The following is a 27,076-nucleotide window of genomic DNA, read 5'->3' on the forward strand; positions in this document are numbered from 1 at the left end:
TATATTTGTAATTTCTACAGCTTCCTAAAATCCAAAAGAAGCCACATATTGATAAATAATGTTATGATAGCTGTTTTAACATTAAGTTATGATTTAATTGCCTCTTACAGTTATGAAATAGTTTGATATCTAGCAGGAAATGTCCATGGACCAATGACATCCCCACATTAAAATGGTCTATAGTACTTATATTGGATGTCTCTCTTATCTGACCTATTAACTTCAGGTTTTGGAGTCTGTTCTGATGAGTTGATTCAGGTGAGTTTGATTAGGGAGCAGTTGAAAATGTGTACTGCTGGTGTGCCTTTAGGAACAGGGTTGGGAAACACTGGTAAAGCATTGTACGACTGATAGAAAAGCTGCATTCTTATATTGTTGACTTAGAAAATGATATATAAATGGGGGAGCGCACAAAAAAAGGGTCAATTAAACGGAAGGTTGAAGCAATTCGTAAATCTGTACAGATTGCATTGATCATTTAAAACTTCAAGCTCTCTTCAAGAACAGTCTTGACTGCTTTAAGGCTCAGAATTTCTCAATAAAAAGCACAATAAGAACCAATCCCATGTACTGTGAAACGTTGCACATGCAATGTTTATTGCATTTTTACATTATATATATATATATATATATATATATATATATATATATATATATATATATATATATATGTTTTTTTATTTATTATTTTTTTTATTTACTTTATATGTTATCTCTTTAAATTCATAAATTAAAAAAAAAAACCTGCGTATTAATGTGTACCAGATCTGCAACGCTCATAACTTTCTCCTGGTTTAAACAAAAGCCTGTGTGGAGAAAAACAAAAAGTTCTGGATTGAAAAAATTGCTTCAGCGCGAGTGATCGGAAATAGGTGTGACTATAGGAGTCTGTCATTCACTGTTATAAATATAGAATTCTTTTCTTAAATAAAAATAATTTCTCAGTTACACCTGCTTGTCCAAATGAGGGCGGCTCCTCCAGTCTTATTGGCTCGTGACCAATGGCAGTGCTTATGGAAACAGACCAATCAGCAGCCCTTCAGCGTTGCAGCACTGGAGGAGAAAAAAAGACAACAGAAGGTCAGGGCCTTTTTTTCTCTCTGTATTCAGGATTATTTAATTATTTATAAATAATTTTTAAAAAGAAACAGAAAGATGTTGGTGTTTGACATGAAGTACAGATTGATGCACAAGCTACTGTTTTCTTTCTAGCTCAGGTTTTTAAACAGAAAGTGAGCCCAAGGACCAAATTTATATTGTACTAAAAAACATTAAACACAAAAGAATGGCACTACTAAAACAAAACAGGAATATTTTAAGGGTATAAAAATACTAAGCATTTAAAGTGACACCACATAAAATTGCACTGTTTGCTTATAATCTTAGTGTGCTGATATTGACACTATTACAAATATCTTCATAGTTATTTTGGCATAAATGAGTGTTTCTTTAGTAAACAGAGAATTTAAGGCCTGTTAAGAGCAAGAAAAATAACTATAATGATAACAATATAGGGTGTTATGGTGGTGCAGTGGATAGCATGATCGCCTCACAGCAAGAAGGTCGCTGGGTCAGTTGGCATTTCTGTATGGAGTTTTCATGTTCTCCCTGTGATCGCATGGGTTTCCTCTGGGTGCTCCGGTTTCCCCCACAGTCCAAAGGCATGCGCTATAGGTGAACTGGGTAAGCTAAATTGGTCGTAGTGTGTGAATGTGAGTGTATAGGTTTTTCCCAGTGTTGGGTTGCGACTGGATGGGCATCCGCTGCGTAAAACATATGCTGGGTAAGTTGGTGGTTCATTCCACTGTGGCAGCCCCTGATTAATAAAGCCAAAAACAAAACGAATGAATGATAACAAAGTAGTTATATAATACTTCATTCATACATTTTCCTTCAGCCACAGAGGAATGAACCACCAACTATTCCGGCATATGTTTTACGCAGCAGATGCCCTTCTAGCTGCAACCCAGTACTGGTAAACAGGCGTTTACACACACTCATACATTATGATTATCCAGTTCACCTATATTGCATGTTTTGGACTGGGAGCAACCCACGTGAACACAGGGAGAATATCCAAACTCAACTGGCCCAGCCAGGACTCGAACCAGTGACCTTCTTGCTGTAAGGCAACAGTGCTAACCACTGAGCCACCATGCCACCTATAAAATACTTGCTGAATGTTAAAGAATAGCACGGTGACATCACAACTATAACAATAATGTCCCAGATCTCTATATTTATTGTTGAAATCACATTCCAAGGATTTTGCTCATGATAAATACATTCAGTCAATCTTGAGTTTAAAAATCTTGGAGATTTGATGATAAAACTGCAGTGTTTATAATAATGTTAATATTATTATCCTGTGTAAACATGCATAAATATACACAAGGACAGTAACAGATAAAAAAAAAAAAACAGCAGTGTAGATGGTAAAATATTAATTATTTGGTATGAACAATCCTTAAAGCTAAATTTGAAGCTTTCTTTGTCATCTAGTAATTATATTGACTCCCTGATCCAATACTGGAAGTAGAGAATATATAATTCACTAAAACGTCTGAAAAGAGTGAACAACGCTTCTGAATATTTAGTCAGAATATGCCCGGCAGCACCAATTTGTGTGTATAGATCAATTTGATGCATCTTGCATGTAATATTTTAAAAAATTAAAGTCACGCCACATTAAAGCTTCATGAAACTGATAAGCTGTTTTTCCATTGCGATGTCAGATATTATTATGCCAAGACCACGTAGACACTGACAGCATGACGGAAAACTCGCTCAGCAGAGATCCGCTCCCAAATGTCAAATCACTATTTAATGTGTAGCTTAATAATTCACTATATGTTGTGCCCTACTGTTTTCTCATCTGTTTGCAGGTATGAAAATCTGTCTTTATTTCATGCGTTTGCTTAATAGTGAAATGAAATAATTGGGCTGTCGAGTTTTCATTTGAGGAGGGGGGAAATAACATGGAAAAACAGCTTTTTTTCCCCATTACAGGGTTGTGCACGGGGCAACACCTGAGACATTTGAGGTGAGAAATAGTATTAGAAGATAAAATACGACAATAACGACGACTAGATCAAATTCTTGAAGTTCACAGTTTATTTATATACTCTTAAAACATCAGAAAACATGTACACAATATCTTCAACTGTTACTTTTTTTCAATGGTTTTACAGCATTCTCTGACCTGCAAACAGATAGAAATAATAAAAGGTAAAAATAGGATGCTGAAATGAAAGCCAACCACCAAAATAAATAGCGATTTTACTCCTCCTTTACACAAACCTTCATCAGTCAGTCAGTCAGTCAGTGTGGTCTACCAAGCATTTTTTTGTTTTCCTCAAGTCATCGACCTCTACCTGCTAAATCATATTTGGAAAGACCAAGATATCTTACAGTAATATCCCTTCTCAGATGTGTAAATATAACCGGACAGTATACAATGCTAATGGGTATGCAATGCAAGAACATAACCATGATTAGACAAGTAAAAACAATAGATAATGCTCATCCACACAAATAAAATCGTAGGTTCTCAGCGCTGAAGGAAAATCCAGACCATTCATCTTCCAATCAAATCAGGCAGAACACATTTTTGAAGACTTTACATATGAACGTGTACTCCAGACCTTCAGCCCTATTATGCAAATAGTGAAATGACAGCAAATAAAGTTCAGGCACAACAAATGAAAATTTTAAACACAATTAATGCCTAGCCAAACATTTGAGAGACAATGAATACTGGAATCAGGAGATATCATTGAACAACTAAACCAGCCAGAATTATGACAAACGTATTCACACTTGAGAATTTCTGCCTTGAGCTCCAGCGGTACGGCGCAGTCAACTAGTGTTTTCATTTAATGTTAAAAGGGTTTTGCATTGCACTGCAGAGCTACATTAAAACTTATGGTTTGCTTCTTGATATGCCTAAATATGAATCCTCATTACACAAACGCCGCCTAGACCCTTGCAAAAATGAAGCCGAGGCGGCCGGTGGGTTGGCTGAGCAACAGGAAAATCTTTGCCATAATCAGACATACAGTCAAAGACACCAACATGACCAGAAGTAGGAGGGAGCAGAACAAGTGGAGAAAAAGAACAAGCAAGTAGATTAGGGACGAATGAGCTTGGGAAGCAGATGTTGTAGCTGCGAGGGTGGTGGGGAAGAGGACGCACAGATAGGCTGGCAGGTTTCTCCGTGTCTGAGGTGGTACTGTCTGCATTTACAGAGTCGCTGTGCTCTCCTCACAGTGGCACTTGAGGTGACTTCAGCTTACAGGCACCTCCCCCCGTAACAGCAGCTCGACCGGCTGCGAAACCACGGCTGGCCAACAGCCACACCCAGATCAACAGCCGTCTGCTCAGATCAACGCACTGGGATTAGTTGTCTCTGAACGTCTGAGAAAGATCAGCACCAATTAAGTCCCTTTTTTAACTACCTGAGCGAGGCACTCTACCCAAAAGGGTCAACTTTTACAGTTACAGAACTTCCATAATGAAAGAAATCAATTCAAGGATGACCTAAGTGAAATCCAAGACTTTAGTTCACATAATCTTCGAGACTTGAAGGTCTAAAAACACTGTAGTGATAGAGTATGCAGCAGGAACAGTCTGACTCTGAACTTATAATACTTTCTCTGATCTGAAAGGAAGCACTAACTGTGCTAAGTTAGAGATCCAAACAAAGCAGCAGTCGATTTGTTAGGGCCACCGGTTACAGTAATAAATTAAGAATGGATTCAACCGGACATTCTTTACTCTTCAGGTAAAAGCTGTTCAGCATCAGTAATTATCCCACTCTGGGAGCATCTGCTTTTCATGTTTACAGGGACCTTCAACAGCAAACACTGACAAGAAGAAACTTACATATTTGTGGCTGCTCAATAACCCATAAAACTTTTTCCTAGACAATCTTTTTCAGTATAATAATTGTATGATGATGATGTTATGATTAAAAAAGAACTTTTACAAAGGGGCGAACTATGATATTTGACATAAAAGCCATTTCCTTTAAAATTACTCAATTCATTCCCCTTTTCTTGCCTTCTCAACAAAAATAAATTAGTCCTGGTTGCCTGGCTGACATTTTTCTGGGTTTCACTCTGGAAGCTGACTGGGTACAGCAAAGGTTGAGAGGTGTCAGAAAGGGTACAGAGCCAACTTGGTTGCCTGTTGTGCCTACCTTAGCAAGGCATTACCACCTCACGTCTCAAACTGAGTTAGCAAGGCTCGGACCTCAGGAGTGAGCTGTTTGGCAGCCTTTGCAGCCTCAGTGATGGCTTTACGATACAAGCCCTTTCTCTTCTTGTCAAAGCGAGACTGGAAGTTTTCTAGAAATGGGGCAAGTTGAGTAATGGCCAGGAAGGAAGTGGTGGGCGACCCAAACCAAGAAACTCGGGCCTCCTGTCTGACTAAAAGCCCATTATCTTTGCGACTCACTGTGATGGCTAGGATGCGGGCGGGCCACCAGGGGAAGCCAAGGATTTTGGCCCAAACAATGTCCCCTACACATATTGTCCTGCCATCCAGGGCAACACATTTTGTAACGTTTTTGGAAAAAACAGCAGCTTTAAGAGATTTACTGCGCTTTTTGTCATCCTGTGGAGCAGAGGGAGAGGCAGAGGCAAAAGCGGAGGACGTGCCAGGGGCAGGGGCCGATCGCAAATCACCAGGAGGGGGGAAGTCGAATGTTTCAGTCGAGCTACACTCAGAGTTTGATGACTTTAAGTCATCTGCACTATCAATGCTGCACATGGAGGTACTAGAGGAGTCAGGCTGGCTGGGGTTAATGGTCATGTAGACCACTAGATTACCAGCCTTGCTCCCACGTGTCTCCCGCTTTTCCTCCCGCCCCTCCTGTACCTCTGGCTCAGCCTGGGGTTCCCTGTATTCCGTGGCTGGGGGGGGATCGGGTTGGGCCTGGCTGAGCAGAGACTCGATTGCTTTGTCTGGCCTCTGGGGCTCTACAGCTGTAGCGACTTGGCTTGCAGAGCAGGAGGAGGAGGAGGAGGAGGAGGAGGAGCGCGTGGAGGTGCAGCGGGGCATGGCTGGTTTAGGCAACGGTAAACGGCCCCCTCCCAGCACTTTCTCCAAGCAAGGCGGCTTACATGAGGAAGAATCGTTCTCTTCATTACGGTACCTTTGGGGCTTGATGCGCATCCTAGGGGGCAGAGGGTTGGAACCTGGACCTCCTCCACTGATCTGCTGCAGTCGCCGAGTAAAGTGGACTTTCTGGTGGGCTTCCTGAAGGGCAGCGGCCCTGGTTATGGCCTTAGCGTTCCCACTACTTCCTGTGTCTGTCTCTTTCTGTCTTCTCTGAGCTTTGGCCATCTTCAGCACTTCTCGCGCTTTAGAGTGGTCGACGTTTTTGCTCTGAAGCACTTTTTTGGCATTGAGCTGCACTCGAGAGTTGGCCGAAGATGTTGTAGTGGACACCCCCTTTACCATTTTATTCCCAGCAGCTGCACCTTTGACCTGACTATGTGCCAGAGAAGAGCCGGTGGACGATGACACCCGTACAGCCGAACCTTGCCGTTTAGGCCCATCAGAACCACGGCCCTTCTCGTCAGAGCGTGGATCACTACGAGGTCGCTTACTAGCAGCTGCCGTTGTGTTGTCATTACGCCGTCTTTTGGCATCATCACTCCGACAGTCTGAAATGGGGCCTCTGCGTGTCTCACGTTTGTCCCCTTGCACCACAGCCCCTTTACATTTATCACACAAAACTTGTCTTGGTCGGAGCTTGATGGCATTCATTATAGAAGTGGGCTCCTCTCGATACAGCCTACGCTTGGGCCGTTTTATTTTGCGCGGTAGAGGCTGAGGTAACGACTGGTTGTAGGTGTCCCTGATGAACAGTGGAGGTGGATAAGGGGCTCCCTCTTGAAACAAAGGAGGTGGTTTTGAGGTCCATGGGTTAGGTTGAGGGTTAGGACAGGGTTGGGGTGCTGCAAGAGTCTCAGTGGGGTCCTTAAGAGGGGCATCCGATGCATCCACAGAGTCCTTAATTGGGGCATTACTAGATCCTTGAGCATCACCCTTATCTGTCTCTGACTGGAATGCCTCCATCTTTAGCTGCATAGATTCTGGTTTGTCCTTATACTCTCTCTTGGGGAACATGGTTACAGGAATTCCATAAGGTCCGAAACCTGAGATAGAGAGGAGAAAAGACAAAAACACTTAGGTTACCCTGGACAGCAGCGTGAGGTTATTATTTGTACATTATCACTTGAAATATAAACTACTTGTGAACTGATTGACGAAAAGGCATCTTAATACCAGGTGTAAAGAGGACAACATATTAATTTTACGATGCTCTTGTAGCCCTTTTAGATGTTCCAAATTTTGAAAATATTTTCAAAATGCTTTACCACCTGTCTGACTGTATCAATGTAAAAAAATGCAATGAATGTGGCACTGTAGTGCAGAATAAGAGTGTTTTTAAAAACGGTATCTGACTTGCAACAGTGCTTCAGAAATGAGTGATCTGACAATCCTGAGATATGAGTTTCTTCCATAAACTTGGAATGATCTAACTTGAAAAATAGAAATGAACACAGACCTTATAGAAGAAGCTAAAAAGAAACTGCACTACATGACTGGAAAAACACTTTGACATGACACTGACTGCATTCCAGTTCAGTCAACGGGCAATGCAGTGCTACTTTTACACCACACAGGAACAGTGGGACCATCAGCAGAAAATTATTCCACACCCAAGACATTAGTTGCTTTTAAACAATTATAGTAAACATCCAACTACCCATCCTTCACCATGGCCACTGATTTAAAACATGACCAATTACAAGTACACCATTAAAGATTAAATGGAAGTTGAAGTGAGAAAGAGTTAACCCACTCTCACAGATGGCTGTACTTGCAGGAAGCATGAAAATCAGCTGAGCTAGTTACACTTTCTCAATTAGGAGCATCTTTTTGCTTCAGTTTAAGATTCAGTACTGCAACATGCTTCAACATTATCATGTTAAACACAATGTACCAATGCTGGAGGCTTTAAAAGAATACTTAAAATGTGTTAAAGCTTCTGTGTGGCAGCATCTATGACATGCTGAGAAATACAGAACGAGATTTTTATCTCATCTCACAGTGTGCACTAAGGAAAACAAGTACAATGGAAGTCTTAGGCTTAACTTTTTAATCCTGAATATTCTTTTTTATATATATAAATTTTATAAACAGAGGATCACAAAACTCTGTGTAGGAACGGAAGGGTTTGATAAAGTTAAGAATTTATGCTGAATGATATTCACAAATAGTTTTTGTTCCTAAATCAAGCTCTAAGACAGATGCCCGAAATGGGGCACGTAGGCCAAAGTTGTCCGAGGTAGCCTTTGGTTTGGCCCGCCATCCCATCTGTAAAGAGAGTTAGAATGTTGGTTGGGGCTAATGCCTTTGACAGGAATCATCATTTCGAATTTAATGTAAACTTTAGTTTAGCTACAAAAAAAGCCATCTAAAATAAAATGTTTCAATTAAATGTTGTAAAGAAATCAGACTTTTAAAACGTAAATACTGTCAGTTGACAGATGCACAAGACATCAGCGAGCAACTCAAGGCAAAGTCAGGAGCAGCTCGACTAGTGTAATCAGCATTGAACTCTAATGTGTTATAAATGGGATTATGTTTTAGTGTAATGTGTTCATTAAAAAAAATGCTAAAAATTATACTTCACCATTAATTAATATGTTTTAAAGCAATGTTTTTAGTTATTTTTAAATATTAGCAAATAAATTAGGAAATTACCAATGGGAAATGTAACGTCATAAGGTTTGGAACATTTAGCTTTGGCCCACAGCCCTCAAATCAAGTTTGGTTTTTGGCCCTTTATAAGTAAAAGTTTGAGCACCCCTGCTCTAAGATTTACTAAAATAACAGTATAGTCTGATGCACTGCATTTCCTAAGTGAAGCTCAGACAGCTTGTGATCCAATCCATCGGATTTTAGCATCTCCATGTGCCTCAGTTGGCAGTGAACATGGTTTTGATGAACATAGAAATGTAATAGGGGCTAGGGCTGAGCGATATGACAAATATCTCAATACAAGTCATGTCATATTCTGATAAAAATATATCACAATTAGGCATTGACCATAGTGATCAGGCTATTCCTTTTACAGTAAGTATATGTATTTTTTTACTGTATTTTATTTTAAAGTATGGTTAAAATTTAGGTTTTTCCTTACTTTATATAATTATTGAAAACAATTATTCAATTCGATTGGGCTACTAAAATACTACTTTTAATATGAATTGAAATACTATCACAAATAACTTTTACTTTATGATGTCAAAACAAGTCATTATTTATCCATATACTTGCATGTAATCTGACTGTTAAACGTATATTAAAGAACTGTGCATGTGCATATGCATTTTTTTATTATTCAAAGCAACGTCAAGCTTACTTTAACCAGTCTAATCTGAAGTTTTAGGCCCAACCCCAATTCTACCCCTTACGCCCCATTCACACGGGGCGTCAGCTTCAACGCTTCCCAATCACTTTGAATGGGTAACGTCAGGCGTTGCCGAACTGCATTGTGGAGCTGTCGGCGTCGCTTCAAAGACGTTGCTTGCTTCAGAACTTGCTCAACTTTTCAAGCGCCGACAGAAGCATCAGCCAATCAGGTCACTGTATGCAAATACACCAGCTAATTCAGTGGCCTATTGCTGACCAATTTCATTGGCTTACGCTGCTATGATGATCGCGTCAACCCCAACTTCAGACACGCCCTCTGTCAAGCGTTGACGCCCCATGTGAATTTTACCCCTACCCCTCATTTTGCGCGTTCCCGTGAAGGGGTAGTGGTGTCCCAATTCTCTTTAGCTTAAAGGCGTTTTTTGTAATTATTACAAATTTTTACAACAAACAAACATGTTTTATTGTATTTATATGCACGTATGTGTTTTACGGTCATGCTTTAAAAAAAAAAAACGCTAAAATAAAAATTATGGATCTATAATCCATAATCATTATAATCATAATGGTGTGTTTACATTAATGAATCGTAAAGTTACGATTTTATTGTCACATCAGATCATTATGATAACATAATATATGCCTTCAGTGATTTCCTGAAGATAAATACTAAAAAATAAAGCAGCTGGAATCACTACAGCAGTCACGATCGTCTGATCTCATATGAAGCAAGAGATCGCAATGACATATGATGACGTGTGCAGGTGCTGTAGTGCTGTCCCAATTCTTAGCGGTAAATTTTGAAGCCCTTCCCCTTCACACTCGGTTTTAAGGGCCAAGGGGAAGGGGTAGGGCTACAAAAATAGAATTGGGATTGGGCCTTAGATGGTCGTGACGGTTCTCTCAAAAATTAATTTCCAGCTAGTGAAATGTTAGTTTCTGAACAATGCTGCCACACAGGTTCTTCAGGACACATTTCCTACAAAGCATCATCACAAGAATGTTTTATGTTCAGTTCTCTCAAGGCAAAAACTGAACAGGGAGACTGAAGATCCACCGCAGCCTGCATGGATGGCACTGTAAATTGGCCTCAACTATGATTCATGCCTGACACCGAGAGAAAAATGTGTGAATGAGGGTGCTGAAACAGACAAACTGTAGGAGCAATATGTAGGGTGTTAATCACCAGTATAACACTGTTTCCCCTCCTGGTTGCTTATGCTAATCCTATATACCTAGTTAGTCAGTATTTGGGAATCTAACTCGAAAATTCAAGAAAAATTGCCAGCTGTTATAGATTTCAATGGCGTTTTGGGGTTATTCTTGTAAAGAATCATTTTTCTGACCTGGAATATGTTGTAAACTTAATTAGTCAGCATGGTTAAACAAAGACACCAACAAAAATGTCATTCAATCTAATAAAATTCATATCATTTACAGGGTTTATAAAGGCATATTAAAGAATATTTTTAGAACTTTTTGAGACCATCTGAGCACAATGTTGTCTAAATACAAATTTGTAGAGAGAGGACAATGAGTTGTTGAACTTAAGGATTAAATAAATCTGCTTTCCGACTATTATAGAACATAGAAATAGCTATCGAGTTACAAATACATGAAGTAAAATTATCAGACATAAAAAGCCTATTTATCTGTGAAATGGATCCAAACAAGTATATCTGCTAACTTAATTCAAACAATTTTCAGAGCATTGACATTTGTTCTAACTTTAATAAAAACCAAGTTAGGAAATGTATTATGTTTAGATCATTTTAAACCTTAAACTGTAAAACTAAAGTCTTCAGAACTTACTTAAAGCTTGTATTTAGATCCATAATCATTTAAGAAAACATTGACAGACTCTTTTTAAGGATAACAATGCAAACCAAAAATACTAATTATTGACATATTAAATCTTTATACTTTGCCACAATTACCCTTCAAACTGTCAGCTTTAACCCTTTATCAACAAGATTTTACTCTTGTAAGATAATATTATTTAGTTTGCCATTCCTTTATATAATTTAATTCAGTTCAGACTATCCATGTTGTTTCATTTTACATAAAATATATGCTATGCTGAATTAAGACAGAACATTATTTGACCTATATTTTGACAGAGCTAAAGCGGACTTTGATTAATATTGTCTATGTATATAATCATTTTAGCACATCTACTTGAATGGGAATACAAACTGAACGTTTTGTCTTTGATATAGTCTCAAAACAGAAGGAAAAAGTGTGAACTCAACTCTGCAAATTATACTGACAAATCAATTTAAAAATAAGTGTTAAACTAAATTGTAACAGTAAAGATGCTCCATCCTCCACCATTGACAGTTGCAGAACCCAATTTGGGAAGTACACTGAATGTACAAGGGGCCACAGCATCATTTCTCTTGCTTAAATGCCGTTTTTACCTTCTCGAGAGGTCCATGAGCACCCCGGAGAAGATCTTCTCGCCTAAGCGGAACGACACCACGAGCGCGTCGTCGATTATGTGGTCCAGCGTCACTCGGACCTCCGAACCGAGCACCAGGCGCTCATCCGCCTCGGGCTCCGCAGGACACAGAACCGGGGCTTTGGTGTCCGTGTCCGGTTCGCTGAGCTCCGTCCTGAAGCTCTGCTGATGGAGAGGATGCGAGCTCAGGTCCACCGATGAGATGAGTGACCGGTCCACCGGCGCTGCAAGTTCGGGAGAGTCCTTGCTGGAAACAGTGGAGAAGTCACTAATGCAGCTCTGACCCACCGACTCCCCCAGCGAGGTCTCCTCCGCGGTAGACAGGGAGTCCAGGTGATCGGACGGGTGCGGGATGTCATGGAAAGCATCCTCGTGAGCTTTGAGTTCCGACCCGTCCGGAGCATCATTCGCGGGCTCGGGCTCCGGGTCCTGCTGCGTGAAGCCGATCAGTTCACACTCCAGATCGGGGGGATGGCTCGACAGCGGGTCGTATTCGACAGCCGGAGACAGTCCGGTTTCAGGCTCCGACGGCACCTGAGAGGGGAGGGAATGCAAGAAGACCACAGAGGGCTGCGAATCGGAGATGGGGAGCAGTTGGCAGGGGCTTGAGTCGAAAGGACTGACCTCGTTTGCTGCCTCCACCTTCGGCGAGAAGGCTTCCCCGTAGTCGGAAACGTCCGTACATCTGTAGTCTATGAGCACGGGCTGCTCGACGGTGTCCAGGCGGCCCCAGGAGCCCCCCGACTCGGAGCGCTCGCCGTCCGCATGGGCAGCGAGGGCTTTTCCCGCGGCTTGAAGGTCCGGCCTTCTGATTTCCATTTGGACCTGGCTGCATTCCTGAACTGCGTCCACATCCTCGGGTTGGTGACAAAGCTCCATTTCCGGGACGGAGCGGGCCTCTAGCTCGACCACATGTTCACCTGGCTCGGGCTCGTATTCCACCCCGTCCCCCGCTGTTGTTGATGCCGCAGCAGCTCCTGGCTCCGCAGCCACGGCCGCCATTTTCTTTCCGCTTTGCAACTACTACTTGGCCCTCTCCTCCTGATAAGATTAGGACCCGCCTACTCACAACTACCGACACTTCCAATTGGCTCCCTCAACGTGTGCTTGTTGGTAATTGGCTCAGTTCTTTGTCGATCAAAGGAAATCCCTGGAAACACTTCTGCGATTGGCTTCTATTATGTCAATATACTTTATTATGAGGATGCAACTTTGGTGCCACCAGGGGCGATGTTGAGTTGTATATTTACCTCAGTGTTAGATTTTGTTCACCAGTTTACCAAGGAGGTAAAACTATTAGTAAAGGATCGTTCATTCAACATTTTCCATTTTCCTGCTAATTTAGGCTAGACTCAGGCCATTATGTAAGTGCCCTTTGATTAAGTAAAAAAATAAAGTGGATTCACAATGCAGGCAAAGGACTCAAAAACATATTACAGGGCAAAACTGAAATGAATTTTGTGGGAATAAAGATAGATGTCCTCAGGACTGTTTACAAAGGCTGTGGATTAAATGAATAATGTTGCAAATAAGGGCGGCGTGGTGGTGCAGTGGGTAGCGATGTCGCTTCACAGCAAGAAGGTCGCTGGTTTGAGCTTCAGCTTGGTCAGTTGGCATTTCTGTGTGAAGTTTGTATGTTCTTGTGGGTTTCCTCCAGGTGCTCCAGTTTCCCCCATAAGTCCAAAGACATGCACTATAGGTGAATTGGGAAAGCTAAATTGGCCATGCATGTGTGAAGGATTGCAGCTGGAATGGCTTGTGATGTGTAAAACATATGCTGGATAAGTTGGTGGTTCATTGCGCTGTGGTGACCCCAGATTAATAAAGGGGCTAAGCCGAAAAGAAAATGTATGACTGAATGAATGTTGCAAAGTAATGTGCAGTTTCTTGCACAGACCTTTCTTCATAAACTATCAATTTATTATCAGCCATGAGCATGACTTTTATTTTCCTTGTATTTGGTTTTGTTTTTATGACCCTCAATGTGCATGTAGCTTTAGCTAAAATCCTCTATTATATTCTACTGAATGGTTTGAGAGTAAGTAACGTTAAACTAACTTTTCATTTTCAGTGTAGCTAACCTTTAAAAAACTAATTGAAATAAAATTGAAACAAAAATATAAATACATAAAAAAAACTAGAATTATATGTTGCCTTTTACGGTGGAAATTAATGGTTTCAAGATATTAGTTTAAGAGTTAAAGCTATTTCAAAATAATAAAAATGCTGCTTTGAAATAATAGTAAAATATCTCTGTTGCCGCCATACTGGATAAATCTTACTTTAACATTTTTCTCCAGATTTTGACACATTTGATGTATCATTAATTATTATAATTTTGTCTGTTAAACACTAAAAGGTTTATTTTCTTTGTAAAATATTTATGAGCTAAATGGCTACAAAAATATTGACAAAATATTTAGGTCATGATTCACAGGTCTTTTCATCTTATATATGCTTTTGAAATATGGAACTTTGATCTCTGCTCAGTTCATGATGTCTACAGTTTAGCAAAGTGACATCAATAAACCGATATACTGAATAAGAAATGAAAAATTAGAGCAAAAACAGAATTAGTACTGGAAGCTCATTACATGATTTTCAAACAACATACCCAGCCAATATATATTAGTTCAAACTACAAAAAAATGTCAAAAATTCACCTGTTTAGCAGTTATTAAACTTCCCTAATGCAAAGTGGAAATAAGTGGAAAACACCCATGAATCACAAACGGGAAACTGTTGTTGAAAAATTAAGCAGAAGTTTACTATGTAGTTAATTTAGTGAAGTATTTATTAGCCTTTGTCAACATTAGTTCATTACAACCTCAGGGCAACTTGTTTTATAACACATATATAACATTTCCATCATATTCATTTTCTTTTCGGCTTGGTTGCTTTAATAATCCGGGGTCGTCACACCGGAATGAACCGCCAACTTTTCCAGCACATGCCCTTCCAGCTGCAACCTTTGGGAAACATCCATACACACTCATTCACACACATACACTACAGACAATTTTAGCCTAACCAATTCACCTGTACCACATGTCTTTGGACTTGTGGAGGGAATCCAGAGCACCTGGACGGAAACCCACGTGAACACAGGGAGAACATGCAAACTCCACACAGAAATGCTAACTGACCCAGCCGAGGCTCGAACCAGCGGCCATCTTGCTGTGAGGCGACAGCACTACCTACTGCACCACTGCGTCGCCCATTCCATGAAATAATATTTACTAATACATTACTGAAATAAGTTGTAATTGTTAATGTTAAAATTCATGTTATTGCTAGAAGCATGTTTACTAAAGGAGTTATGTGTATACATGTTAACAAATGGAATTTTTCTGTAAAATATTACCAAAAATATGTGATCAAGGAAATAGTAGCAGTGTGTGCCAATGAAATTTGCTTTTAGAAGTCTTTTGCATATTTGATGAGCTCATCTTAACCAGCGGCCATATGTCATTGTATAGTCAATGACCTACTGATCAACCGTGCACTGACCTTTCACCTTTCCTCTCGTTTCTTAGCAGCCTACTTACTATTAATGAAAGTAGTACGGACTAGCTTTTAGGGCTTTACAGAACACTCCACTTTTTTTCGGAAATAGGCTCATTTTATAACTCCCCTGGAGTTAAATAGTTGAGTTTTATAATTTTTTTAAATCCATTCAGCTGATCTCTATGTCTGGTGGAAGCACTTTTAACTTAGTTTAACATAGATAATTAAATTGGATTAGACCATTAGCATTTTTAAAAGTCAGAAATGAATTTAGCTAATACTCCTATTTAAAGCTTGAATATTCTGTAGCTGCATTGTAATACTGATGGAAAATGAAAAGTTGTGACATTTGTGAACAAGATGCTAATGGTCTCATCTGATTCAATGATTTATGCTAAGCCAAGCTAAAAGTTCTCATCCCAGACCTGGAAATTGGCTGAATGGATAAAAAAAATGATAAAACTCAGCTGGCTAACTCTAGTTAGATATTAGCTTATTTTCAAAATAAGCAAAGGTTTTCTTTGGGAACAACGCAATATTTTGAACAAGATGCTAATGTCCTAATCTTATTCCATTATTTATGATAAACTAAGCTAAAAGTTCTCTGGCCAGACCCGGAGATCAACTGAATAGATACAAAAATGGTAAAACTCAGCTGCTTAACTCAAGTTAGATATGAGTCTAGCCAATAAAGTAGAGATTTTTTTTGGAAAAAAACTGCAATATTGTGAACAAGATGCTAATGGTCTAATCTGATTCCAATATTTATGCTAAGCTAAGCTAAAAGTTCTCCTCCCAGATCAACTGAATGGATTAAAAAATGTTAAAACTCAGCTGGCTATCTCTGGTTAGATATGAGCCTATTTTCAAAATAAGTGAAGGTTTTCTATGATAAAAAATTAATATACTAATTATTTTATAAATCTTATATAGGCAAATGATTTGCTTTGCTGAACTGACCCATCATCATCGCATAATGATCAAACATGACACATTTACTGCCAAACCTTGAGAGACATTTGAAGAAGGCTAGTGGTATTATAAAAGTTTATGTTTCACTATGGTTTTCATTCATTAAACTGTTCTTTATATTGCAAAGGACACAGTTTAACGAGTATTTTGCAATCCTGTCATATAATTTATATTGTGTCGTTTAGTATAGCTGGGGTTCACACCAGTCTTTTACAGATTTTGCTGTAAATGCAAATTAATATCTTCCTTGTAGCTCTATCCCATGATTGTCCTCAACTTCAGTGAATAATATCTCATCATCTATGACCTTTGATGCTTCAAAGAAATCTTGAAATCCAGACAAATGTTGTACCGCAAGAATCAATGTGTGCTTTCAGAGGTGAGAGCTCACAGCATGCTTTAAAAGTGAAAAGAGAGCTTGTCCTGCTTTTATCTTCCTTCTGCACATCACAGATCTTTGAAGCTGAAATTTATCTGTAAACCTCAACATAAGACTTGAGATGAAATGAAAATGTAAAGCCAAGGGGAAAGGAGATGATGCAATGAAAGTTGTATTCTGTGAGAAACAAGCAGAGGTTTATGTGCTGAAGGGCATTGGCCTGTGGCACATCTTTCTCGACTTTTATAAACTTCCAGACAAGACATGTTATCAGATTGCAACATTTTGATTGATGATTTTTAGGTGTTTAAAGAGATACTTCATCTAAAAATGAATTTCTCTGTCATTATTTTCTTGCCCATATGTATTTCTAACCCTGTATTTCTTTTATATATATGTAAGATTTAAATATTAAATATCTTTAAACTGGAGAAAATGTGTCGTCCCACTGGACACTTTCAATACAGGACTAATGCTAATCAATTTGATCATACACACTCAAAAAATTATGTTTGCTGTTTGTTTAAACTACTTAAATAAGCTGAAGCAACACAATTCTTGAAAGGTTTTTTGAAACAACTTTTTTTATGTTCAATCCACTTACGTTTGTAAAAATGTAATTCCTTCATGTTGTCCCAACATAAATCGATTGTGTGGAACCCATTTTTTACAGTGCAGTGGTGTCAAAAATCGACTACACACTGTAAAACCCAAAAAGTTAAGGTAACTCAAACCATTTGAGGACACCCATTGCAACAAACCATTTAAGTTCAAAAACTAATCCTAATACTGTGAACTTATTTTATTTGAGTAAATGAAGCAATTTGAGCACAGTACAACCCAATAAATGAAGAGAACTCAAACCAACTGAGTACTGTAAAACCCAATAATTAAGGCAACTCAAACCGTTTGAGGTAACCAATTGCACAATCTATTTCAGTTAAAAAACTAATCTATATGAGTACTGTGAATTACTTCATTTAAGTTGAAGTAATTAGGTATTTAATTAACTCATTACCTTCAACACTGAGTTCAAAACTCTTTTCAAATGAGTAGAATTAGTTTTCAGGAAGTTTTGAGTTAACGACACTCCTTTTATTTGATAAAGTTGACTGTTGGGTTTTACAGTGCAGGACAGTTCTACATAGTAGTTTACTTACGTAGTAGATACAAATAATGTTTAAATAATTGTAGGCTTATGATTTTTGTGTGGAGAATCACGTTACAGTTGAGAAGAGAATTAGATTAGTCACTACAGCAAGAGCACCATACTAGTTTTCTATATGTCTGAAAGGTTTGTGTGGGTACTGTATATGAAACACTATCTACTGGAACATACAGTTCAATCTGGAATAAAGAGCTTTCTATCTTTTCAGAAGGAAGGTCAAGGCAGGTGGCCTTCAATATTATAGAGCTTCAGACTCCACAGCTGCAAACTAAAACCTATTTTATAGCTGGATCATTATAAGAGGTGCTATGGTTTTCTACACAAATGGGAAATATTGCTGTTACTTCACATTTTTCAGAATCAGAATCAGTTTTATTGCCAAGTGTGCTTCTCACACACACAAGGAATTTGTTTTGGCTACAGAAGCTTCCAGTGTACATAAAGTGACAAGTGAATACACAAAATAAATATGAAAAAAAAAAATAAAAAAAAATTGCCATTTTTATATTGTTGGAAATTAACAGGCTTGTTCCAGAAATGCCACAAAGAATAATAAATTGAAAAAAACATGCTTAATCTATTAGCTGTCACAATTAAAGCAACAATTAGAAAAACATGTCAGTACATATCAGTGCACTTTTTCTGCAGCAGCAGCAGCACTGAGTAATTTAACCAATAACACACATATCTATTTAAAGGATTATGAATGCACCAATGGCCAATTACCCATTTACGTAGATTAGTAACTACTAAAATGGCAGAGTTTTAAAGTTAACAATTTACATTATAAGAAATTTACTTCACAGCTTTAATGCTGTTTCCTTTATATTCAGTATTATCACACTGTATATACACAATTAAACTAGAAATGTGATTTTGAAAAAGATCTCAAAAGTCATGGCATCTGGTAGTACCCAGAATAGCAAAGTCTACCAAAGGAGGTCGAGCCTTTATGGCTCCTAAACTCTGGAATAGCCTTCCTGATAATGTCTAAGGTTCACACACCCTCTCAGTTCAAAACTAGATTAAAGACCTACTTAGTAAAGCATACAAATAGTGCATCACATAATGGTATGATGCATGAGTGTGCTGCATGCAAGTGAGTGGGCTTGACAACCACCTGTAGGATATACTTCTGTCTTAAAGCAGTCGACATTTTGTTAGAAATACTTATATGCTTTACATGTTTGTTTCTATGTGTAGTTATATAACTGCTATTTTCATTTATAGCACTTCATTTTTGCATTGATTTTTAATAACTTATGTTTAGATACACTATGAACAACCATAGAGGACTTCTAGAGATATCATAATCCTGGACCAGGCCTTATCCTGAGCAGATGCTGTGGCGGTCATGGAGGAGTGGAGAGATTCCTGAAAGACCCCAGTGACAAACAAGTCTTCACATTGATTTCGTAGGCCAGACTGAACACCCACTGGTGACACACCTGCAGCTTCTCCACAATGGACATCCAGCGTTCTCCAGCCTCGGGTGCCTAGACTGTAGCTCTGCACAAGAAGTTTGCCCAGAGGAGAAATGGTCGTGCCTAACTATAAGCATGGTTTCTCTCAAGATTTTTTTCCTTCACTTTCATCAATTGGTGAAGTTCTTTTCCTCACCACTGTCACCATTGGCTTGCTTGGTTTGGCACCCGTGGAGCAATGGTCAATGGATTTGCTCTTAAGTGTTTGGACTTTAAGCAGTGAAAATTAAACCACACTGAACTTAACTGAACTGAACTGAATTGAATTGAATTGAATTGAATTGAATTGAATTGAATTGAATTGAATTGAACTGAACTGAACTGAACTGAAATGATCTGAACTGAACTGAACTGATCTGAACTGAACTGAACTGAACTGAACTGAACTGAACTGAACTGAACTGAACTGAACTAAACTAAACTAAACTCTAACTCTGAAAATTAGACTCACACAGTTTCAGCTTACTAGAACTTCTGTGTTAAGCTGCTTTGACACAATCTACACTGTAAAAACACTATAGAAATAAACATGAATAAAATTGAATTGAATTTTTACATGGACTGGCATGTTTTGTTGACATTCCATTTCCCAAACACAAAAACTTTTTACATGCTTAATATTAATAGACAATATTAATCGTTACTACAGCATCAATAGTAATGATCAACAACAATGATTGATGATCCTAACCTTGTAATGAGTTCCTGTTATTTAATGTATGTAATCTGTTGGTAACCATTTATAGCATTGACTAAAGTTACTATTCTTTTCAAAAGAAATCTTTCTCTTTAAAGAGACAGCTCACCTAAAACAGAAAATTGTGTCATAATTTTCTCTCCCATTGCTCATTACAAACCTGTTTGTGTTTCTATTTTCTGTTGAACACAAAAAAATCATGGAAAAACATGGAAACCAGTAGCACTCACATCAGTTTCCCATATACTCAAAAAATTATTTTCACAGCTTGTTCAAACTACTTTTTTAAAATGAGCTAAAGCAATACAATTCCTGAGGTGTTTTTTGACAGCTTAATAGTTTTATGTTCAATACATTGTAATTAGTAAAAACAATTAAGTTAACTTAATTGACTTGCGTGGGACAACATGAAGGAATTGTGTGGAACCCAAATTTTTTTTCAGTGTATTATGAGTCTCAATGGCAAACTGATGAAGGTTTAGAACCACTTGAGGGTGAGTAAAAAGTAAATAAAAGTTTATTTTTGGGTGAACTGTCCCTTTAAGTATCTGAAACAAAACACAGCACATATACAATTAATATGGTAACTATGCTTATGCAGGTTAAAACAAATTACTCATGGGGCAAATTCTAAAATCTATTACGAATGCTGTGATTACATTGAAATAGATGAAAATAATCCTCTCAGAGCAGTGCATTTAGTTCAGTGCATTTTAAATTGGTATTTTTTGTACAGAGTATTATAACTACTGTATTGTACGAGTATTATGAAGTGATTTTGCCCATGTATGGCATATCATCGCCCATGTATTTTGCCCATGTAAGGCATATCATCACTACCCAGGTAAGCAGCCGTGCGGTCATGCACTTTATGACTTACTCTATTTTGTGGGACCATCATAAATGTTTATGGCTTGATTATGATGCTGGTGTACCAATAAGGCCATGAGAAAGAGTCAGGGTTGAGGAACAGTTGGGTATATAAACACTGCACACTTCATCCATCAGTACCTCAGCTCTCAACTTGCTCTTCCTCTCCGCTCACTCAACAATCAACACCAAAACCATGGCTTTCAACGGCAAGTGGGAAACCGAATCTCAAGAGGGATATGAACCATTCTGCAAACTGATCGGTGAGGCTCTTCTTTTAAACTACTTTTTTTCTCTGCTGATGGTAATAACTCAGTTACTATTAGTTTCTGTTTGAGAATTTCTGGCTTAAAAAAAAATTATTGTAACCCAACATTGGGTCAAATATGAACACATATTTGTGTAGGGTTTGTTCATAGCTGACTTAGTGTTGGGTTACAACAACCCAGCATTTAGACTGTAATCTACTTTGGACAAGAAAATGTTGTTTGTTGTTTACTGGGGGTTTGCACATCATTTGCAAACAAGTCTTTTGAGCCTACACTAAAAACATTATTGGCAACTTTTCCACTGCATATATAAGGAGATTTTGCTTTATGATTAAATAAGCATTTTAAAAAATAGTAGAAAAAATAAAAATACATTTTCGTTTACAGCTCTTTTGACTATTAGAATGTTAATCACATTCGAAAACATTCATTTATTCATTTTCAGCTTAGTTCCTTTATTCATCAGGCGACGCCACAGCGGAATGGACCGCCAATTTATCCAGCATATGTTTTACACAGCGGATGCCCTTATAGCTGCAACCCATCACTGGGAAACATCCATACACTCTCATTTAGACACATACACTACAGACAATTTAGCTAACCCAATTCACCTGTACCACATGTCTTTGGACTTGTGGGGGAAACCGGAGCACCCGGGAACCCATGCGAACACGGGGAGAACATGCAAACTTCACATAGACACGCCAACTGACCTAGCAGAGGCGCACTATAAAACTATTAACTTAAAAAAACAAGTGTTAAATTACACACTTTTGGGGGAACTAAAATACTTTTTTGTGGCCTTTATTTTGTACATACATTCCAGTATGTACATTTGCATAGTTTATTTAAGTTTGATGTCTTTTATTTAATTTTATATTTTGATGATGACCAAATTAGTAAGAACTCTTATGAAGTGAAATACTACACAATAAAAAAATATTTCTTATTTATTACATTGTATTTTTACAGGATTTTTCTGGTACAAAAATATATTTATGCTGTACTTATAATCCATTTAATAACTTTACATTTATTATTATCCATTTATTTATTAACAAAGTCTCTTTAAGGCAAGTCATTTCATTCGAATGGCCATCTTTGAAACGCCTCTCATGTTGTATGCTCTGGCATTCTGTTTGAATGAGGAAACATCAAATTCTCCAAAACTGCTTGCCAAGCTTGCAATTGAATTTCGTATTAGGATTCATTAATAAAATTAAACAACAACTGTGTCTTTAGTTTCATTTCTAAACGTTTGAATCACACAAAATCTGCAAAAACTCATGCCTGGTCTGAGATCTTTTCCCGGAGTATCGTCAGTCTATAGTGATTGATGATTGGCTCCTGTACTAGAAGGTGGGCTTTATTTGCCATATAGCGATTGATGATAGGTTCCTGAACTAGTAGACGGGGCTTTATTCAGCATTTTGACAGTTACACTTTTCCCCATTCAAAAAGATACGAGTGACACGTCTTGTGTATTCTATGGTCTTTGTTATTAACCACAACTTAAACTGTAGAAAATTCTTGAACGCTTGATAGCACAGACTTAAGTTTAGACTCTTTCTAAATACATTTGGCAGAGTTTTGCTAAAGTGGGCAGAATTTTTTTAAAGTGAAATAAACTCTGTTTAAATTGACTACATTTAGATTTTGTATTAAATATTTCAAAATAATATTTGCTGCCTGAAAATCAAAGCCATACATTTAAAGAGGGTTCAAAAAGTATTGAAATATGAAGTTGATATCTAAAAATGGCTTTCAATGAGTTTTTTTAATCATAATTATTGTTTTCGTTATTTTGGCTTTTCATTTGTTTCCAGTGCAGTTAAAGCAAATTGAATCACTTCTATGATCTCTATGTGTTCAATTATTAAGTGTTGAATCCTCTACCAAATTTACCAACGTAAACATCATCTAAATATACTTTAAAGCATAGGTCTTAAACTCAATTCCTGGAGGGCTGCAGCTCTGCACAGTTTTGCTTCAACCCTGAACAAACACAGCTGATCCAAATAATCAAGGTGTTCAAAAGAGTCACGAACACATTTATTAATGGCATCAGCTGTGTTTGATCAGGGCTGGAGCAAAACTGTACAGAGCTGTGGCTCTCCAGGAATTGAGTTTGAGATCTATGCTTAAAAGGTCTTGAAAAATCAAGCCCCCATAATTTTTTCATAACTTAAATGATATTAGTTTATGCCCTAACTATCTTAGCATTTTATTTCACTTTAATTGAGCTCTGTCAGCTGATGTTCATGGGCCTCACATGTGTTTATTGTTGCAGTTCAATAAAATCTCAGTGAAATCAAGACTGTACACACCTGAAGTGAACTATGATTGCTCTTCTTCTGCACCTCAGGTATCCCTGATGATGTCATCTCAAAGGGCCGTGACTTCAAGCTTGTGACAGAGGTCATCCAGAACGGAGACGACTTCACATGGATCCAGTACTACCCCAATAACCATGTTGTGACCAACAAATTCATCGTAGGCAAAGAGAGCGACATGGAGACTGTTGGAGGGAAGAAATTTAAGGTGTGACAGAAAGTACTCTCATATAAGATGCCAAGAAGAGCCAAAATGAGCTTGCATATTGCATTAGGTTCCTCAAAGAATCTTTAAGTGAGAATTTGACCATTTTATAGATTATTGTGAAGAAGGTTTTCACAATCTAAAGAAATGGTTTCTGTTTGTTTTAAGGAAAAGTTTACATCGATGTCAAAGTTTCTTTATCAAAATTGCCATTTTACTCTTTAAAAAATGTTCCAAAGGAGTTTTTAAAGGGACAGTTCATCCAAAATTGAAAATATTCTCATCATTTACTCATCCTTGTTGTTTGTTTAAGACCGGTTTGAGATTCTCTCCTGTTGAACACTGAAGAAGATATTTTGAAGACAGCTGGAAACCTGTAACCACTAATTTCCATAGTATTTGGGTTTTTTCCACTATAGAAGTCAATGGTGACAGGATTTCAGCTTTCTTCAGAACATCTTCTTTTGTGTTCAACAGAAGAAAGAATCCCATAAAGGTTTATAACCACTTGAAGGTGTAAATAGTGAGTATCCTAAATTTACATTTTTGAGTGAGCCATCCCTTTAAGAAGAAGAGAAAAGCACCTTTCATTTTGTTTGGGTTTTTTGTTTGTTTGTTTTTGTTAAAATTGAGAACCTTTTAAATTTAAACCGAATATAAAGCCTTATTGTGACCAATGTAATATTGAGCCAGCTACTCTATCTCATATGTTTTGGTCTTGTTCAAAATTTTGGATTTTGGATTTCTGACAGCTATTATTAAAATTTTTCTTTGACGCATTAAATATCTATACAGAAGCTGAGGCCATAATTTCAGTAGTTGTCATTACACCACAGTCCTTATGTTTTAATAAAGTAAGATAAATGTGATTGCCTTTGCCACGATTTTAGCTAGAAGGTTAATAATGCTCAAATAGAAGGAAAAATTCCTTCCAACCTTTAAGTAGGCCCACCCAGAATCTGCGCGCAAAGAAATCTGCAGATTTCAGCAGATTGTCAGCCCATCATTGAGTCTCTTTATTTAGTTGTGTGCAAATGTGTATACATTTTTATTTAGTCAGTTTTTAAATTAATTTCAGTAATAATACTGACTAATATGAAAAAGTTCATTTGATTTACTTACAATGCAGATTGTAAAGTAATAATTTCTGTCTTTTACTAGATATATGGTAGATATATTATATTAGAGACTTTCTTTGTTTACCAAATAAATGGATATAGTATTAGCATTGTAAACATTAATTAAATAAATGTTAAAAATGTATTATTTTTTATTTAACATTAGTTATGATAAACCTAAAATCATTCCGCATAGATCCACAGAATTTTCACAATATTCAGTGCAGTAATAGCAAAAAAAAGTCCACAGATTATGTCTGGGCCTACCTGTAAGCAATGGCTTATGGAACTTCTACACCACCTGACCTTAAAAAAATGCAATATACTGTAAGAGGTTGTACTGATGTGTTTTTTTACACTTGGAAATCTGTTTTAGGTCACATAAAGACGATTGACCTTTCAGTTATTTTAGAAGAGTTTGCTAGAAACTTTCCTTTTTTATTATTCTCTTTTTCCTTTTCTTTTCTTTCCTTTTATATAGAAGAATAAAATATTTTTTACCTAATTATTTGAATTTTATTTTAATATTATTCATATATTTTTATAGAAACTAAATGTGTATGTGTGTAACAGGTTTTGTTTGTTCATTGTCTAAAAAAAGGGAAAAACTATTTGTACTGAGTGTTTCATATCTAACATTCAATAAAAACACATTTGAGGAAAACAAGAAATGAGGCAAAAAAGGGGGAAAAAAGAATTGAGAACCTTTTTACACCTTAAAACATATTATGAAATGGAAAATTAAAGATGCTTTATGGAATGCCTATGCCAAAAAAAAGAAAGTAGCCTATATTTTCATGAGTTTATATCTACACTATATGTCATGAATATGAAATGATTTGCTTATAAATTGTATTATCTGATAAATACTCACAACTGCATTTCTTCACTAGGGCATAGTCTCCATGGAAGGGGGCAAGCTGACCATAAGCTTTCCCAAATACCAACAAACAACTGAGATCAGCGGTGGAAAGCTGGTGGAGGTGAAATATAATTGAGATATTTCACTACATTAAAGATTATTATTATTCTACAGGAAAAATAGGCCTGGATTAATAAATGGTTATAAAAAATAATTCAAAACACAACTCAATCAACTAAGAGTTAATGAAATTGTCTCTAAGAAGAACGATGTGGTTTCATGGTAGCTTTAAAAGCGTTTTGACGGCCAATCAGAATTAGCCTGTGCGACCATTTTTCGAAGCAAATCGTCGAAATAAATAGTTTCCTTCTTGGTTTGAACTGATTTTAGTGTTGTGAAATGATTTGAAATGTTTGTAACGTCCCTCTGCTTTGCTTTTCAGACCTCCACAGCCAGTGGCGCCCAGGGTACGGTTGTTCTTGTGCGCACAAGCAAGAAGGTTTAACCGCATTGTTGAGATGAATGACCCTTTTCTGCTCTGACACTCAATTTACTGAATAAAGTGTACGAGCTAAACTGATAAACGATCTCCCCGTCTGATCTTTCTAATGCATTAAGTGATTCAGTGATGAAAATGAGCATTCAATAATGTCAGCAGAGTCAGATTTTTGTCAGTCTGGTGTCCACTGGAGGGCAGTCCTGCACTGACCCGCGGGCAGATCTTCAACAAATACACGAGGATCCATTTCAATGCACGCTAAAACACATTAATGATAACAAAGACAGGAGGTTGGGCTTGATTTTTCACGGTACGTTTTAGGACTAAGACATTATTAAGCAACAGATAGTGTATCAAAACATAATAAATAATACAATAAAAAGAAAAATTCAAAGCAATCTTTGATTTAAAAACAAGTGGGCCTATAGAGGAGTACTATGGGTAGCCCAGAAAGAAAGGTGAAGTTTTTCAAGGTGGCATAGAAAACTATATAAAATAGAATAGAATAAAATACTGAAGAAAAAAATAATAAATAAAAGAAGGCCTTGCTTTTTAGGGAATTTGTAAGATTAAGATATTATGCATAAAATAAAACCAAACAAAACACTAAAAACGACACTAACAATTACAAAGAAGGTGGTATTATGTATAAAACAGGCAAAGATTAGAATTATTTTTCATCAAGATATGAATAATGATCACATAATAACAACAAAAATATGCCAAGGATTACAACAGTCTGAACAAATAGTAAAACAAAATAAAATGACAGTAATGAAAAAAAGAATATGGGGCT

General features: G+C 37.4%; 2 protein-coding genes across 3 annotated transcripts; one reads left to right on the plus strand and one right to left on the minus strand.

Moving 5' to 3' along the window:
- Nucleotides 1-715: 715 nt before the first annotated feature.
- On the minus strand, nucleotides 716-12,940 carry pwwp2a (PWWP domain containing 2A). Of its 2 annotated transcripts, none has more exons than XM_056445997.1 (2): nucleotides 5,201-7,158; nucleotides 716-1,053 (listed from the first exon to the last, which is right to left on the minus strand). In XM_056445997.1, the coding sequence occupies exon 1, from the start codon at nucleotides 7,135-7,137 to the stop codon at nucleotides 5,221-5,223; it is 1,917 nt and encodes a 638-aa protein (XP_056301972.1). In that variant the 5' UTR covers nucleotides 7,138-7,158; the 3' UTR covers nucleotides 716-1,053; nucleotides 5,201-5,220. The 2 variants fall into 2 exon arrangements, with proteins under 2 accessions (XP_056301972.1, XP_056301973.1); XM_056445998.1 differs by lacking the exon at nucleotides 716-1,053 and adding an exon at nucleotides 11,873-12,940 and having other exon boundaries at nucleotides 3,092-7,164.
- An 8,171-nt stretch (nucleotides 12,941-21,111) lies between these two features.
- fabp6 (fatty acid binding protein 6, ileal (gastrotropin)) lies at nucleotides 21,112-26,365 on the plus strand. Its single transcript, XM_056445682.1, has 4 exons — nucleotides 21,112-21,254; nucleotides 23,629-23,804; nucleotides 25,813-25,902; nucleotides 26,224-26,365. Exons 1-4 carry the CDS (start codon nucleotides 21,188-21,190, stop codon nucleotides 26,284-26,286), a joined length of 396 nt encoding a protein of 131 aa, XP_056301657.1. The 5' UTR covers nucleotides 21,112-21,187; the 3' UTR covers nucleotides 26,287-26,365.
- The last annotated feature ends 711 nt before the right edge of the window (nucleotides 26,366-27,076 follow it).

Source organism: Danio aesculapii, chromosome 21, assembly GCF_903798145.1.
Source record: "Danio aesculapii chromosome 21, fDanAes4.1, whole genome shotgun sequence".
In the NCBI taxonomy this organism is placed as follows: domain Eukaryota; kingdom Metazoa; phylum Chordata; class Actinopteri; order Cypriniformes; family Danionidae; genus Danio; species Danio aesculapii.

Coding starts and splice junctions, on each gene's coding strand:
- pwwp2a (XM_056445998.1), bottom strand. CDS start 12,916: ATGGCGGCCGTGGCTGCGGAGCCAGGAGCTGCTGCGGCATCAACAACA. Junction 7,165..11,872: donor TCATGGACCTCTCGAGAAGG/TAAAAACGGCAT, acceptor TCTATCTCAGGT/TTCGGACCTTATGGAATTCC.
- fabp6 (XM_056445682.1), top strand. CDS start 21,188: ATGGCTTTCAACGGCAAGTGGGAAACCGAATCTCAAGAGGGATATGAA. Junction 21,255..23,628: donor ACCATTCTGCAAACTGATCG/GTGAGGCTCTTC, acceptor TCTGCACCTCAG/GTATCCCTGATGATGTCATC. Junction 23,805..25,812: donor TTGGAGGGAAGAAATTTAAG/GTGTGACAGAAA, acceptor TTTCTTCACTAG/GGCATAGTCTCCATGGAAGG.